The sequence below is a fragment of the Neovison vison genome, chromosome 13, assembly GCF_020171115.1.
Source record: "Neovison vison isolate M4711 chromosome 13, ASM_NN_V1, whole genome shotgun sequence".
In the NCBI taxonomy this organism is placed as follows: Eukaryota; Metazoa; Chordata; class Mammalia; order Carnivora; family Mustelidae; genus Neogale; species Neogale vison.
The window spans coordinates 107,217,956-107,235,878 of NC_058103.1; the positions used below are offsets into that span (position 1 = coordinate 107,217,956).

The following is a 17,923-nucleotide window of genomic DNA, read 5'->3' on the forward strand; positions in this document are numbered from 1 at the left end:
CTCTTCTTGATGCATTATAATATCAAAGCTAATAAGACTATATAGGACAATGGGAACAGAATCAAATGTAAATCATCAATGTCCAAATTTTAAAAACACCAAAATACATACAGTAGCTCCTTGTAAAGTAGTTGGCAGGCTGCCTGTAGGAATGAGCTTCTGGCCTCTAGTGTCTTCCTTATCCAAGGGGCCGTAAGTACTAACACTCCTGGCCATTGGAAATATTGGACATTTTGACACAGCTGTTTTTGATCTATCAGCAGGGATCTGAATGCTTCGGGCACATGTATTTTCCAGAAGTTTAGATTTGCTTGGGCATTGAAAAAAGGAAAAAAAGCACATCATTGTCAAGATTTACTTTATTTCATCCAGAACATCCAGCTCTTTAGATTCAGAGCTGGATGCATACCAAAGTAAATCAAATGAAGATGTTCATCAAAAGTTGGCTGGGGAACAGGATATATTTTTAAGTTGTCTAATCATGTTAAATTTCCTATTTATCCAGTGAACTTTAAGTATTTCAAAGTCATTCATTTATCAAAACAGTTAATGGACAACTTTTATATGTCAGGAACTCCAGTAGGCCCAGAGGATACAAAGCAGAGAAAAGAGGCACCTCTTCCTTCAGGAGTCACAAGCTAGTGGACCGAGCCAGAGAAAGGGCTCCACTAAACCTACCATCACACAGATTTACAGCTGTGCTGCCTAGACACTCAGGATCAAACAGGTAGGGCATGCCAGCTGGCCTGTACCTCGGATATTTTCCTGCACATGCAGTTACCATTATGACTTCACCTGCCCTGTTATGAATGTGGTGTCTCTGGCATTTCTCCAAAATGGAGTCAATTTCTGCATTTGTTTTAAGTGTAAATTCACTTATACTAGGCTTACTGTAAAGACTTACTTTGATTTTACAGTTCCTCTAGCACTTTAAATGCCTTCTCAGATTATTAGATATTCCAAAGTAGAAGTAAGTTAGGACTGACTTAAGTTCTAAAGAGACAGGGATGAGAAAAAAATGTTCACGGTGAACTTCAAGTGTTCTATAGAATATTTACTTTTTTTTTTTTTTTAAGTAGGTTCCACATTCAACGTGGGGCTTGAACTCATGACCCTGAGATCAAGAGTCACATGCTCTACCCACTGAGCCAGTCCAGGTGTTCCAGGTGTTATTTTTACTTTTAAAACAGTAGTAAACATTACCCTATAAGAATTATACAGCTTAAACTCTGGGGATTCATAAAGCATAAACTGTAACTGTTTAAACATTTAGGTTATTAGAGAATTTTAATACTGTTTTAATTAGGGGAAATAACTTAAGATTATAAGTTTATTATACATGCAAATTTGAGAGATCACATGTGTGCGCAAGCAAGGCAGAGGGAAAGGGAGAGGGAGAATCACAAGCAGACTCCACGGCCCAGTGCAGAGCCTGATGTGGGGCTCAATCCTATGACACTGAGATCACGGGCTCAGCCGAAATCAAGAATCAGAAGCTTAACCAACTGAGCCACCCACCCGGGCGAGACTAGAAATTTTAAATGGTCAGCTGATTTTTCTGTCATTTTCAGAAACATGTGCAATACATGTTAAAATATCATTCCACAGAATTATAATTACCTATTGAGATCAAAATTCCCTTGAACAGAAATAACAGATGTGTCAAGACCAGATGCTGATGTTGAGATACAAGACTGCCTTGTCTGAGTTGAAAAAGAGGATGGAAAATGCATATTTTCTGTAGAAGGGCTTGACTTCAGAAAGTATCTGCAATGTGAATTAAAGGAAGTTTTTGAGAAAAGAGATATTCTAGTAAATACGACCCTTAAACATGAAGGAAAAAGAAAGCACAAATCATTACCTTCCAGGCCGTCTTAAATCTCTTATTTCAATATTCAGAAAGGGCAAGAAAAGATTGCCACAAAATGGGCATGTAGTATTGAGATTTGAATCATCTGCTGTCCAGCCAGCCATGATTTCCTCATCATGGACAAGACAATCACATGTTCTACACCGAGAGCAACTTGAGATAAGAACCTATGGGAGAAAACAACACTTTACAAAGTGAGCCTGTTGGAGATATTATGAATTAAAAACCACTTCAATCCATAAACCTATTAGAAAACTGTAAGTCAGAAGGATTCAGAATTTACAAGCAAACAAATAAACAAACAAAAATAGATTACATTCAGGTAAATTGATTTCAAAGTTTTTACTTGAAAGGGAAACTTGCACTTAAGAAAGGGAACCTTACTATTATAATTACTATAAAACCTGCTATGGTTTTATTAGTGAAAAAGCAAATCCAAGCATTAATTTACTAATACCCAAAATAGGTATTTGTAATTACATATTATGGGTCTGTGTGCTACTCATAGTATGGTCACCGGACAAGTGTGGGTCCACAAACTCTTTTTGATTTGTGTTAAGTAAAGAAATTGAGAAGAGGACTTAGAAACCCTTAAAGAAATTGGTCATTGCTGCAATATCTAAGTTTGTGATCAATACACATTTTCACAAGAGTAGCAACCAGGACAGATTGGAAATTAAAAACCCCAACAAAACCCTGGTCTGTCACTAAAGACAGTTTAAGAAGTGTTGCTATAGATGAATGTAAATGCTGTCATTACATGTATAAAATACAGAAATTCCTGAAGCCATGAGAAACTTGGGTCAATTGTAATATCTGTGCTCATAGTTATTTCCCAGCTACATGCAAATCTATTTTCCAAATTTAGGCAAACTGGTCTGAAGAAGCAACAACACTCAAAAATGTATTTGAGGGGCGCCTGGGTGGCTCAGTGGGTTAAGCCGCTGCCTTCAGCTCAGGTCATGATCTCAGGGTCCTGGGATCGAGTCCCACATCGGGCTCTCTGCTCAGCAGGGGGCCTGCTTCCCTTCCTCTCTCTCTGCCTGCCTCTCTGCCTACTTGTGATCTCTCTCTGTCAAATAAATAAAATCTTTAAAAAAAATGTATTTGAAAGCAATTTCTTTTTCTTCTCTTTTTTTTTAAGATTTTATTTATTTGACAGAGAGAGACAAAGTGAGAGAGGGAACACAAACAGGGGGAGTGGGAGAGGGAAAAGCAGGCTCCCTTTGGAGCAGGGAGCCTGATACAGGACCCTATCCCAGCACCCTGGGATCATGACCTGAGCCGGAGGAAGACGCTTAATGACTGAGCCACCTAGGCGCCCCTGGAAGGAATTTCTATACAAAAGTTAGGGAAAACTTTTAAACTGTAAAAACATAACTTTTTCATTGTGAGAAAAAAAGACACACAGCAGCATCTCCAGCAGTTAACCACATCAAACTGACACAAGAAATGAAAAACACGATGGGGAATGGGGACATAAATGCCAGAACACTCCATGCCCTCTCATCACAAAAGTGTGTCTGCATAGCAGAATTGGTTTTTAAGAGGTTCAAATGTGAAATAAAAGTTCAAAAAGAACACAGAGATAATAAGGGAAACTAGAAATACTGAAAATGGAAAATGCTTTTGTACGTTGGTAAATCCCAGAAATATGGGACTTTCCTAAACAGATATGAAGTAGTATGACTTCAGTATTCTGAAATACTGGAAATTTTAAATTTATTCAGCTACAATATACATTCTGACATTTTCAGATGCTACATATTTAACTTTCTATTACTTTGCCCCTGACCGTGAATACTTAGGGAACGTAAGTTGTAGGAGTAGCGTAAGTAATAAAGGAAGATGCTCTTTGGATTAAAACCGTACCTCCATTGCATAGTTCTGGAAGATATTTGTATTACTTGTGTTGCAGGAAGATGCCACTTCTGCTTTCCCAGGTAAGGCAAACTTTGACAGGGATCCTGTTCATTATTAGAAAACGAAGAGCAAAACCATTACCATTAATGAGAAAGGATATGAAAATCTTTTTTAAAAAAAAAGATTTTATTTATTTATTTGACAGAGATCACAAATAGACAGAGAGGCAGGCAGAGAGAGTGGAGGAAGCAGGCTCCCTGCTGGGCAGAGAGCCCGATGCAGGGCTCAGGGCTCTATCCCAGGACCTGGGATCATGACCTGAGCCGGAGATGAGGCTTTAACCCACCGAGCCACCCAGGTGCCCCATGAAAATCTTTTCCGTAAATTCTCTGATAAAATGTCCAACTGTTCTACTCAAAATAGCAAAGGTAATTTAGGGGAAAAACAAAAAAGGCATGCATTTTTGTTCTGAGTACAAACTCAAGGAAATGTGCTCTGATTCTACGGCTTCCCACATGCGAGGGGGTGGGAAACCCTAGCCTCATTACTCACTTATGAAGTAGTCTCTGGGTACAGGCTACTCACTTATGAAGTACTTTGTGGGTATAGGCTACAATGCATTCCAGTTATTTTTAATTACTAATTTGCAGTTTCTCTTTTTCCATGTTTAATATATAAGAATGTATTTAGTTCTAAGGTCTAAAACATAAAATAGCTAATTTCAGTTCCAATCATAAAAAGATTTACTGGCAATTCTCTGTTCTCACGATCTTTTAAGATGTGGTACAGCAATCTTGTTCTGAAACATGAGGAAAGAATTTCCAGATATATTCTTTTTTTTTTTTAAAGATTTTATTTATTTATTTGACAGAGAGAGATGACAAGCAGGCAGAGAGGCAGGCAGAGAGAGAGGAGGAAGCAGACTCCCTGCTGAGCAGAGAGCCCGATGCGGGGCTCGATCCCAGGACCCTGAGATCATGACCTGAGCCGAAGGCAGCGGTTTAACCCACTGAGCCACCCAGGTGCCCCACCAGATATATTCTTAAGAGTAATGGATATTAGTAGGTATTAAAATGACGGCAACAACAAAAAGTAAGGGGAGTTCTGTGGTCAAATCGATTGTTGACAGTGGCTATATCTTGTTAATAAAACTGGGAGGTAACCTATACTTTTTCTTTTTCTTTTTTCTCAGTAGTTACTAAATGTTACGAATGAATACTTGGGACGCCTGGGTGGCTCAGTTGGTTGGACGACTGCCTTCGGCTCAGGGCGTGATCCTGGAGTCCCGGGATCGAGTCCCGCATCGGGCTCCCAGCTCCATGGGGAGTCTGCTTCGCTCTCTGACCTTCTCCTCGCTTGTGCTCTCTCTCACTGTCTCTCTCTCTCTCAAATAAATAAATAAATTCTTGAATACTTGTATTTTAATAAAGTAAGGGTAAAAAAGTAAGTAATGGGATAAATTGCCAGTTCACAAGAAATAAAGAAGATAGGAAAAAGCATGCTAAACACCAATGTATGTGGGAAACAAGGCAGAAGAAAAATTATCAAATTTCCTTACTACTTGCAGCCCATTGACAAGTCCTTGAGGTGGGCAGAGTGACATTCCTCTAGGAACTCAACTTCCTGGATGGTGACACTTTGCTAGGGCAAAAGGCAATCCCACCCGACCCCGAGCCCCCCACCCCAACCTGTAAGTCTACATTAACATATAAAAATTCCTTTGGAAACTTCCTTTATCTCTCTCCCAGCGCCCAGATACATGTTGGCAATTATCCCCCAAGTATATGACCCACTGATACACATCTGAAGGGTCTCACTGAGTAAGGGACAGGAGGGGCTAGGTAGGGAGAGATAGGCAGGGGACTATGTGATCAGGCTCACAGTAATCCCAGAAATGCTAAGGCATAAGGAAACCAGAGATAAGGGAACAAACCAGACCACCCTGTCCTGGGCATCAGAGGTGAGGTCTTTAATGGCAGTCACATTGTGACCAAGAATAACCAGAGCCCAAAGAAGAAGTAAGCCATTAAAGATGTTATCACCAGTCCTTATTCAAACCAAGATGTCACAAGAATGTTAAGGCATGTTAGCGGAGGCCCATACTGGCAAACCTGGCGGGACCCACCTCATTCCTGAGAGCTTTTTTTGTATAACCGCTTAATAAAACTTTTTATCACTTTACTCACTCCCCTTTGTCCACAAGATTCATTCTTCAACTCATGAGAAAGGAACCTAGCTCTCCCTCTTCACAATCATAAGGATGCAATCAGCATGATCCAGACTAATGCCCTGATTGCTTCAGTAAATAAATGACAATGGGAAAAGAAGATAGCTCTAGAGGACCACCACTGGTCCTAGTCCGGCTTCACAGATGGGTTGAGAGGGACAGAGAGGGCTGAAGCCTCCAACAACCTGTAATCTGCTTACAGCTGGTGGAACTGCAGTACCTTCCCTGGATGGTTCCCCACAACCCTCTGTAATCCTTCTCTGCTAAAGCTAGTTAAGAATTGCTTTCTTCTATAAGCCTTCTATAAGCCTTGACTAATGAAATCATTTATGTGGGGAGCCTCCCTTTCACATCTAATCAATCTGGAGCACAGAATATTCACTTTAATAAATACAAATCAGGTTATGAGGTTTATTTCTTAGCAAAACAAATTGTTCTTGTAAGTTTAAAAAAGGGGTGAGGGAGCTAATCACCTGATTTCTTCATGAATGGATGACAAGAGGGAGAAAAAGAGAGAACAAAGAGGAAGTTAACAGACATATTAACCAAATGCAACAAGTGGACCTTATCAGGATCCCAATTGAATAAACCACCTATAAAAGGAGATTTATGAGATAACTGTGAAAATTTAAATTAAATATTTGATATGAAATTGATCAAAACATTAAAAAATGTAATAGCATTACAATTATGTTTTAAAAATATGAATGAGTCACAAAGGATATATACTGTACATGTTCCAAACAGAACATGCTAACACATAGTGTTAGAAGAGAATGTTTATCCATGAGGGGGCAGTGACCAGATGTGTGCATGAGAGGAGGTTCTGGATATTGTCAGCATTCTGTTTTTTGATCTAAGTGCTGGTTACTCAGATGTCCTCAATTTCTGAAATGTATTTACATACATAAAAGTGTACACATTACATGCATAACATTAATAAAATTAAAAGTAAGTTTATCAAATACATAATTTTTTTTAATTGTTAAAATTTTTTTTTGAAAAGAAAAACCACTGACCCACAATGACATCACTCAGGCTGAGTTCCCAACTGGGGCTTAACACCTAATCTAACTGCAGTTTCAACTTGCTCAGAGTATGGTCTTAGTCAGTCAGGAATTTTCTGGCCAGTGCCTGGGAGTCTGCCACGTGCATCCCTCCATCATGCAAAGGAAGATGAAGCAATCTGCATGATAAGACCCCCTGCATTTCCCCCTAAGAGAAAGTGACTTTGCCTGGAATATCTTTCTCTTTTGCTAATAACTTTCTTACCTCATCCTTCTTCTATAAAAACCTTCCATTTTGTACAGTTCTTGGGGCTCCCCTCTACTTGCTAGATGGGATGCTGCCTGTTTCATCAATTGTTAGTAAAGCTAGTTAGATCTTCAAATTTATTTGGTTGAATTCCATTTTTTTAAACAATATAAAACATTAAAGTCCTTATATTTTAGAGTTACATATGGAAGTATTGATGAATAAAATTATATGCTGTCTGGTATTTACTTTAAAATAATCCACTGGGCAAGGAAAAAATAGTGGTACTATAGGAGAGGGAAAGATTAAACAAGATTGGCCATTTGTTGATAACTGTTGCAATTGGGTAAAGGGTAAATGGGGGTTCATTGGGCTATTCTTTCCACTTCTGTGTACATTTGAAAGTCCCTACAATAAAGGCTTTTTTTTTTTTAAGATTTTTCTTTATTTATTTGACAGAGAGAGAAAGAGATGCAGCGAGAGAGGGAGAATCAGGCTTCCCACCAAGCAGGGAGCCAGATGCACCGCTAGACCCCGCCTGGGATCATGACCTGAGCTGAAGGTCATGAAGCTTAATGACAGGTGCCCCAATAAAAGCTTTTTGAAAATACAAAGGTGCACATCAAAAAATATTATAGTGAATCCATTCCTCATACCATATCCTAGGATACATTTCAAATGGATTAAATATCTAAATCGGGAGTCAAATCCACTTGTGTATGGAAGCTAAGAATGGTTTTTACATTAGTTAGAAAAAGAAAATGATAACAAAGAATATGTGACAGAGAGGTGTGTGGCCCACAAAACCTAAAATATTTAAGATACAGTCCTTTACACAGGAAGTTTATTGATCTCAGAAAATGCTAAAAAGAAAACCAAAGAAGTGGCAGAAGAAAACACTGGTGAGCCTAGGGAAGGGGACATTTTTCCTAATATCTCCAAATCCAGAAGCAGGAGGGAAGTACTGATAAATTTGATGACATAAAATTAAAAATTTCTGTGTGGCAACCCCCCCCCAAAAAAAACCCCAAACAAACAAACAAAAAAAAACAACGCACAAAAACTTGACAAAATTGGAGAAAGTATCTGGCAATTATATGAGACTATATATTGCTATATAAAAAGAACTAATAAAACTTTTTTTTAAAAAAAAGGGCCAACAAGTGACAAAGGCAGTCCATAGAAAAAGAAATACAAATAGTCCTTAAACATATAGTTACTCAACTTACAAGAGGAATATAAATGAAAACTAAACTGAAATACAGTCCTCATTGATCAGGTGGCAAAAATCCCAAAGTCTGCCAACATATTTTGTTGACATGCTGTGAGGAAATAGGTATTCTTATATACTGCCACTGGGAATGCTAACTAGTATACACCCCTGGGGAAGGCAACTTTGGCAGCATCACTTCAAGGAAGAATTTGTATCTTTCAAAGATACCCTTGCAAAAATATAATGACATATATGCATCATAGCATTATTTATAATAGCCAAAGACTAGATACTTAATGTACATCAGTAGGGAAGTGATTAAAATAAACTCTGATATACCCACAGATGATTAACTATGCAACCGTAAAAATGAGTAAGGAACAATGCAATGTGATGATATGGAATGATCTTTAGGATATACTGTTAAATGAAAAACACAAAGAATTGGAAGGTACATTACTTTCTGAGTAAGAAGATATCCTTATATTTTTAAAGAAACAGCAATGGAAGGATAAATCAAAATGAATAAAAATGGTTACTTCTAGGCACAGGGAGAAAACAAGATGCAGGGGTGGAGATGGACAGCAGAGCTCTCTACAAGTGCCCTGGTTCTTACTGTTTTGACTTTGGAGCCATGTAAATCTTTTGCAAAATTAAAACAAGGATAAAAGGTAAAGACACAACATATAAATGCAGTAGGACCAAACTGGACAAACCTTCTAAGGAGGCAGAACTTTCCAGGCTTGTTCTGCTGAAATCAATTCCCTTAGTCCCTGAAATGGCACTGCTCTCTTGGGAGGAAGTGGCTCCTTCCAATTCATGGCAAACATCTTCATCTGTTAAAGAGGTAGATTCGGAATCCTGGGCTCCCACTGAAGAAAGACTGGTACGATCAGAACTTTGATCCTAAGGACATAATTATAAGCTTAATTTCCTTCATATTTAAATTTAATTATTTAAAATGTCACTCCTAAGGCAGAGGAAATGTTTAATCACCCAGATGATCAGTTAATCAACATTAAGTCTATAGAAATAAAACCACCAATTTTACAAGGGCTATTAATTTGGACAAACACAGGTGGGAAATCATTTAGATATCATTTTTAGTTACATGAAGTAGAGAGACCTGTTGGTTAGATAATCTTGCTGATTTTGAAGCTTTGTTTACTGTTCATTTTCCTCCCAGGATGATACCATTAGCACTGAATTTTATTCTTTTAAAATTTCATGTATATTTACATTTTATTATTTTCCATAATAATCTAGGTTTCAAAGAGATGTATTTCCAGTTTTCATTCTTGAGAACACCAAACTGTAAGTTCAATGTTTTTTCTGGTTATAACAACCATACATTAAGAAAATCTAGTCAATATGAATTTTTGTATAAAGAAAAAAAAGTTTAAGTATCTATAATTCTATTGCCCAGATAATACAACTTATTTTTTTCTAGTCATATTGAGTGTGTGTTGAGTTATTTTTAGGATTATGTGAATATCTATATTGGCTTTTCCACTATATCTCATTATATTTTAAAAAGCGGGTGCTCTAGGAATCATACACATCCAGTCATTTACAGTCTACTTAAAGTTATACTGTACCACTTGGTATATAATAACTATAGTGACTATCGGCAGAGTGAATCCCTTTATCACTGTAAGACATGTACATATATTGAATATTCCATAAGATAACGTCATAATTTTTGTTTTGGGCAATTACTTAAGAGGAACAAAAGTAGTCTTTTATATTAACTATTTACCACGTATTCTATTTCTCCTTCATTCCTGCAGGTCCAGTTTTCTCTGTGGTATTATTTTTCTTCAGCCTGAAGAACTTCCTTTAGCCTATCTCACATAACAGGTCTGCTGGCCAGGATTCTCTTCTTTTATCTGAAAATGTTTTTATTTCACCCTCCCCCTGAAGGATATTTTCACTGGATATAAAATTCTGGGTTGACAGGTCTTTTAACAATTACAAGGTGTTGTTCGCATGTATTCTTTGGTCCAAAGATTGTGGTAAAAAATACATGGTTTTTCAAATCCTTATTCCTCTGTGTCATTTTTCTTTAACAGTTTTCAAGTTTTAAAATTTTTTCTTCCCAGCAGCCATTTTATTAGCAGATGGGCATTTTCGCTTTTTAGCAGTTTGCTTATGTGTGTATAGAAGTGGTTTTCCTTGTGTTTATTCTGTCTATAGTTTACTGAGCTTCTTTTATCTGTAAATCTAAATCCTTCACCAAATTTGAGAAGTTATTTCTTATTTACTTGTTTCTCCATTATTTATTTCTTCAGGTATCTTTTCTACCACAATCTTTTCCTCTCATACTTCTGGAACCCCAATTATATGTTATTCCTTTTAATACTGTCCCACAAGTCTCTGAGGTTCCGTTCATTTTGCAAAAGGTTTTTCTCTCTGTGTTCTTCTAATTGGATAACTTCTATTACTCAGTCTTCATGTTCAGTGGATTTTTTCCTCTATCTTCTCCATTCTGCTACTGAACCCATCCAATGACTTCAGCGTATCTTTTTTTTTTAGTTATAAAATGTGCTTTTTAAAAAATAGTTTCTATTTCTTGATGACAATTCCTTCCTTTTCATTTATTTTGAATGTGCTTTTCTTTAACTTCAGGGAACCTAGTTATGATAGCAACTTCAGAGTTTCTGTCAGGATAATTCCAACATCTGGGTCATCTCAAGGTTGTCTTTCCTTTGAGAACTGGTTTTATCAATTAACCAGTTACTTGATAAATCAAGTAATTCTGGATTTTATTTTGGCATTGTGAATGTTATGCTGTGTGGTTGGGTACTGTTATAATATCTTGGAGAACACTGATGCTTTTGTTAAGCAGGATTTGTTACTGAGTTACGTTCAGTTATGTTCAGACTGTAATTTGTGTTTCAATTTTTGTAGACAGTGACTTAATTCTTAGTCACTTCTGTAAGACTCGTCTCTGCTGGTTCACTTTTATCCTATGTTATGTGCAGCTCAAGAGCTAGGCTTGACACTCGTGTGGGCCATTCACAGAATCTGGGAATCCCCTTCTCTCAGATTCCCCTCAAACTCTCCAGCTCACAGATGTCCACTTCTCTGGCTCCTCTGTCCAGGAACCAGGGGTTTTCTCTTGAATTTTCATCTGCCAGGGGTGTCACACCACACTGTGACTGGAGCCTGCTCTTAGGGTAGAGATGCGTAAGAAAAGAAAATGGGGGATTCACATCTGTCTGTGTCCCCCCTACAATCTGCCTGGTTCTTCAGAATCCTTAGATATTTGGTTTTTTGGTTTTTTTTTTTTTTTTTGCATTTTTTCTGGGGTTTTCAGTTATAATCAGTGGGAGGGATGGGCTTTAGCAGCTTTATGTCTCCAGTGGAGGTAGGACTATCACCCTCACTTTTATTTTGATTTTTTAAAAAAGATTTTATTTATTTGACAGACAGAGATCACAAGTAGGCAGAGAGGCAGGCAGAGAGAGAGGGGGAGGCAGGCTCCCTGCTGAGCAGAGAGCCTGATACAGGGCTCGATCTCAGGACTCCAGGACCATGACCTGAGCTGAAGGCAGAGGCTTTAACCCACTGAGCCACCCAGGCTCCCCATTTTGATTTTTTAAAAAAAGATTTATTTATTTATTTGAGAGAGAGAAAAAGAGAACCCACAACACACACACGCACACACACACGCACACTCTGACACCCCGCCCCCCCATGAGAGGGGCAGAAGGAGAGAATCTTAAGGAAGATTCCCCACTGAGCTCAGAGCCTGATCCCACAACCCTGAGATCATGACCAGAGCTGAAACCAAGGGTCCGATGATGCTCAACTGACTGAGCCACCCAGGCGCCCCTCACCCTCATTTTTATTTATTTTTTATTTTTATTTTTATTTTTTTTTAAAGATTTTATTTATTTATTTGGCAGAGAGAGATCACAAGCAGGCAGAGAGGCAGGCAGAGAGAGAGAGAAGGAAGCAGGCTCCCGGCTGAGCAGAGAGCCCGATGCAGGGCTCGATCCCAGGATCCTGGGATACTGACCTGAGCCGAAGGCAGCGGCTTAACCCACTGAGCCACCCAGGCGCCCCATCATTTTTAAAGATGATATTTGCTGGGTATAGGAAAATAGGGTGACAGTTATTGTCCTTCAGTGCTCAGAAGGAATCTTTCCAGGGTCTCCTGATATCAAAGAAAAATTCAGGTGATCCTAGTATTTAAATTAGCAAGAGGCTTCTTTGTTCAGAACACAAGTGGCAGTTTCTTACTGTTTTTCCATTTGAAGGTAAGATAGCTCTTTGACTACTTTTAAGATTTCCTCTTTGTATTCCATTTCCATCTGTCTTAAAATTAGACACATAAGTATGGTTTTCTTTGCATTTATTCTGCTTGACATTTGTAGATCTTCTAAATATGTGAGTTGCCATCTTTAATCACTTCGGGAAAATTTTTGGCAATTCACTTTTTAAATGTTCCTTCTATCTCATTCTGTCCTCTTCTGGAACTCAATTACATCAGTGTTAGACGTTTTCACTAAATCCTATATTCGTTTTTTAAATTTTCCATTTGATTTCCAATCTGCTTCAGAGTGGATATTTTCTACTGAGTTTCCATCTAGTTTACGAACTTTCTTTTTCTGTATTTTGTCTGCTGTTAAATCCAACTACTGCATTTTTAATTTCATGTCTTTTTTGGTTCTCAAGTTTATACTTGATTTTTTTAAAAAGATTTTATTTATTTATTTCAGAGAGAGACAGTGAGAGAGAACATGAGCGAGGAGAAGGTCAGAGGGAGAAGCAGACTCCCCGTGGAGCTGGGAGCCCAACGTGGGACTCGATCCTGGGACTCCAGGATCATGACCTGAGCCGAAGGCAGTCGTCCAACCAACTGAGCCACCCAGGCGCCCCTATACTTGATTTTTTAAAATAGTTAATTATCTGGCGAAATTTTCTACCTTTCCAGCTGTTTTTCTTCAGCTTTCCCTTGATTTTCTCGAACATATTAGAATTATTTCAAAGCCTCTTATTTAAATACTAGGATCACCTGCATTTTTCTTTTGTTTTTTAAGTTATGGTACTATCTCTGGGTACGGCTATTTTTAATTAAATAATATAAAAAACTTTAAGGACTCCAGATGATATTTTGTTCCTCCCAAAAGGACACAGTTTTTCATGTGTCAGATAGTCTGACAGTCCAATCACAGGCTGACCTGAGTCAAGCCTAGGCTGCAGTTTTGGTCAGGTGTAGTCCAACTCTGGTTTGCCAATGCTCCTAAGGCGTGGCTCTGCAGGACTTCCAACAAAGGGCTTGGTGTGGTTGCCAAAGCTCTTCCGGCTTCTATCTCCTCCACTGGCCCCTAAAATTTATGAACTCTTTGTGACTATTCCCAGCACCACGAACTGCTGAAAACTCTTCTTTGTCAGAGATTTTCTGCTTACCTTTTTAGTCTCCTGCCTCATGCAGTATCAGTATTTGGAAAAAGTCTTGAAGGAAAAAAACCAGTGAACCTGAGGACCCTCAAGCCTCCATTTTTGTCTATCCAGTTCCACAAGATCCAAAAGCTCTATGTCCCCCACCAGCTCTCCTCAGTCCTTTAAGGCAAAACCTGGATTTGCAACCCCTTGCTCTCAACAAATGCCATTAGGGGGAAGCAGCTGTTGAACTTTGGGCTCATCTCTGCAATTCTGGCTAGAATCTTGTACCTCTACTTTCTAGTTGCTTTAGCAATTCTCTGATTACTTTAAATAGATTTTTTATATTTCACTTAGCCCTTTGCTCTTGGGAGATGTGTATATAGGTCTATCACAAGCTACTCCATCTGAACTAGGAGGAAAAATCCCATGTCAGCCAGTAATTTTTGAAGGCATGCTAGACACTACCTGAAAAAAAAATCTGCATTTTGAAGGAAATAATAAGGCTCAGTAAGCATTTTCATATGACACTGATTTTTACTCCAGCTACAAGTCATTTTCTTTTAAAACTGTACTTATAATATGTTTGTAACATAACCTTAATGAATTTTCATTCCTTATTATCCAAGTTCAAGTTGTGATACTTACAAACTTTATGCGTTCAGTCTTTTTGGTAAAGTTGTGTTCAAGGAGCATGGTAAAAATGGACATTTTTGCAAGAAAGGTACTTTGGTAGTGGAGGAAGGCAAAAGGGAAAGTAGGAAACTTACTTTAGATGACGTGGTATACATGGTGAATCTTGAATACCATTTGCTGGCTTTCTCTGCAACTCCTTTCCCAGCAGTGAACATACTGTTCCTTAGAACATCTAGTTTAGGTACCAGCAGTGTATCTAAATTAAATGAAGGTGATGAATGAGTTAATGCATCTTGAGATTCTTCCCTAAATGGGCAAGAAGGTGAAAAGGCTGGAGAAGACCAGAGTCTGTCCCGTGGTCTCTCCTCAGTTTTTGTATAACTTTTAGATTTGGTAAGTCTCATTGGCCTTGGAGAATGGGGAGGCAGGCTAGATCTTCTGCACGCCTTGACCAATGTTGGACTTTTCTTACTGGTTGATTTGTCATCACATGCCCGTTGTAAATCGATGCTTGGTGTGCGGCTGGTCAAAGGACTGCTCATGTTATTCATATACATCACAATTTCTTCGGCTAAGTCACGCCTGGCAGATGGTGTTGAAACGCTTCGGCTATCTTCGTCATCCTCTTCTTCCTCCTCTTTTTGCTGCTGTTCAGTCTCAGCAACCAAAAGAGAGAGGGGATCAAATCCTGTGGCAACATCCGTTTTTTCAGAAGGTTTTACTGAAAAGCTGCTGCTCATACGCTGAATCCTCTTGGGGTTTTGCGAAGCAGTGTAACTCACTTTTGACCCATCTGTCTCACTATCTAAGTCTTCCAAATCAAAAATAACAGGAGAATCCACTTTATCTGCCAAACAATGAGAACCATCGAAAGGTGTGTCGTCATCACTAGATTCCTTTTCTAGACTGTCTCTTTTTGATCTTAAAGGTGGCTTCCCAATATCAAGACTAGTTGGTCTTGTGCTTTTTGAGATAACGTTTGAAAGAATTTTTGCATCAGCTCCTAGTTTTTCGACCATATCTCCAGGGTTTGCCTCCTGGTTGATTCTATTGAGCATGAGTCCCATCAGTACTCCTCCACTAAGGTTGCGGTTTCTGCTTCCCCAGGACAGTCGCTGCTGCAAATTAGGTTCGTTGTCACTTTTATGCCTTTTCCTGAAGCACCTACTTTGACTGTTTCCTGTTTCATTTGTACCTTCAAAAGATGACAGTAACAGCAGCTCAGATGTACTTTCTGAAAAAGAAGAAGAGTGTTTTTAGCGATGAAAAATGTAATGTGCAGATATATCTTAAATATTTAAAATACTAAGAATGAAAATGATAATAGCAAGTACTCGCGGAGTGCCTGCAATTTGACAGACACTATAACTAGGCACTTGACTTACATTATCTACTGTAATCATGCCAACATCCTTATGGGATGAGAGGAAACTGACACTCAGACAGATGAATTAGCTAGCCCGAAGTTACCCAGTCTGTAAGTGATGGAAGTGGGATTCAAATATAAAGGGTATGTGCTGAGGCATAAGCATGTACTGCTTTTTAAAACTTTTAAATTAAGATTAATATTTACCTTTATTAGAATGGGAGATACAGGCTTTCAGAGAAGAAACATGTCACGGGAATAAAAGGCATAGCAGGGGGAATATGGTCAGTGAGATTGTAATAGCATTATATGGTGACAGATGGCAGCTACAACTGTGGCGAGGACAGCATACATAGAGAAAAGCTGAATCACTGTTCCGTATGCTGAAACTAATGTAACACTGTCTGTACTAAAAATAATTTTTTTAATGTACCTTTCTTATATTTAATAATAATAATACATTTATATTAATTCCACTAAATTGATTAGACAATGGTTATACAATTGTGGTTAAACTAGATGACCTTTAGATTCTGAATCTTCTACCTATAAAAATGAAAAACAAAACCAAAAACACTAAACTAAACCAAATAAAAGGCAGCTATGTTCGCTTTACCCATATATAAGGATTATTTTAAAACTTTAAATCTTATAACTATAGATGTTGCTAAATAATTTTACCTTTATTTTATATATGGTTTGCAAATTTATACCAGTTAAATGTGAATGGCTATTTTCGACTCAGAAGCATTTCACTGCTTTTTGCCAAATTACTCAGGAACTAATGCTGAAAGCAGCAAGTCAGATTTCAGATTTCTGATCACTTTAATTGTCCTTATTTTGTGGGAGTCTTCTAAAGCATTAGTCTAGGTATGGTATTGTCAACTATTCTTTTTATATGCTTATCCAACAGAACTAGTGTGCTATAACAAGGTAATTACTAAAAATGTGCCTTTTTCCTGCCATGTGATGCATTTAGGTAACAGGATAGGCCGTAAAAGGGAATACTGGAGACCATAAGAGCCTACAAACTAGTAATGTAATAAGCATATACCATTAACAAGGAAAATAGCAAAGCAGAAAGGTAAAGTCTATTCTTTGTCTCTTTATCACCTATGACTAAGGGCATGAGAAACCAAAAGTATACTTTCTTGGAACATTCTAGGAAACCTCTGCTTGACGATTAAAGATCATCAAAGACGTGGAGGGAGCTTATAATCCTAGAACAGTACACTGGGATTGCACTTAAATCGGTGGGCAGGGGATCCCCTTGCAAAGTCAAAACCATGTTACGGCCTGAAGACAAATAAAGCTGGTTATCCAACTATACCAGGGGCTGCCAAACTATGGTTCTGAGCCAAATCTGGCCTGTGGACTGTTTTTGTACAGACACAAAAGATTTTACATTGACAGTCACATACTACAAAGAAGAACAGGTGACAGAACAGTATGTGGTCTACAAGGCCTAAAATACTATCTGGCCATGTACAGTTAAGTTAGTCCAATCTCAGGTTCACACACATGCTAATTCCATCAGACTATGCAGGGTGCTGCATGCCTCTAAGACAGAGCCAAAAACGATTTCAATTCCTTGAGTCAGGCGGTTCTATGACATAATTCTGGCCAGTAGTGTTAAAGTGGTAATTACTGAAGGTTTCTGGAAAATTTTTGTTTTCCTGATAAAAGGGGATAGATGTGGTTCCCTTCCCCATTGTTTTTCTGCCTCACACAGACAGGTGATGCATGAAGTTGCCAGTGCTCCTATTATAAATATGGTCAGGTCCAGAGAACTGATGGCGAAGCCCTGGAATTAACATCTTGAGCAACTGTTTACCTTTGAATTTCTTAATTGAGGAGAAAACCCTTGATGTGTGTAAGTGACTGCTAGTCCTATTTCCTGAGTCTTAAGCTGAAAGAATTCCTAGCTGAAATACTAGCTCCTTTTCAGATTTAGAATGTTCTATAATCCCTTCCTACCACATAGCCTTTCACACATTGCTTCCCTCTGCCTGAAAATCTCTCAATTCCTCCTTTGCAAGCCCTGTTCTGATTTGTTGTTGACTCAGACTTCATATTTGCTAAGGAAGTCTTCCATGACCAATG

At 38.3% G+C, this 17,923-nt stretch overlaps 1 protein-coding gene across 7 annotated transcripts in view; it reads right to left on the reverse strand.

The window, feature by feature from the left end:
- Positions 1 to 17,923, reverse strand: part of DENND4A (DENN domain containing 4A) — a 129,888-nt gene that overhangs the window by 13,227 nt on the left and 98,738 nt on the right. For all 7 annotated transcript variants that reach the window (XM_044232001.1, XM_044232006.1, XM_044232005.1 and 4 more), the window contains 6 exons: positions 14,589 to 15,688; positions 9,144 to 9,333; positions 3,743 to 3,837; positions 1,862 to 2,037; positions 1,621 to 1,767; positions 112 to 310 (listed from right to left, as the gene is read on the reverse strand). In XM_044232001.1, the coding sequence (XP_044087936.1) occupies positions 112 to 310; positions 1,621 to 1,767; positions 1,862 to 2,037; positions 3,743 to 3,837; positions 9,144 to 9,333; positions 14,589 to 15,688 (1,907 nt within the window). The remainder of the gene's footprint in view (positions 1 to 111; positions 311 to 1,620; positions 1,768 to 1,861; positions 2,038 to 3,742; positions 3,838 to 9,143; positions 9,334 to 14,588; positions 15,689 to 17,923) is intronic.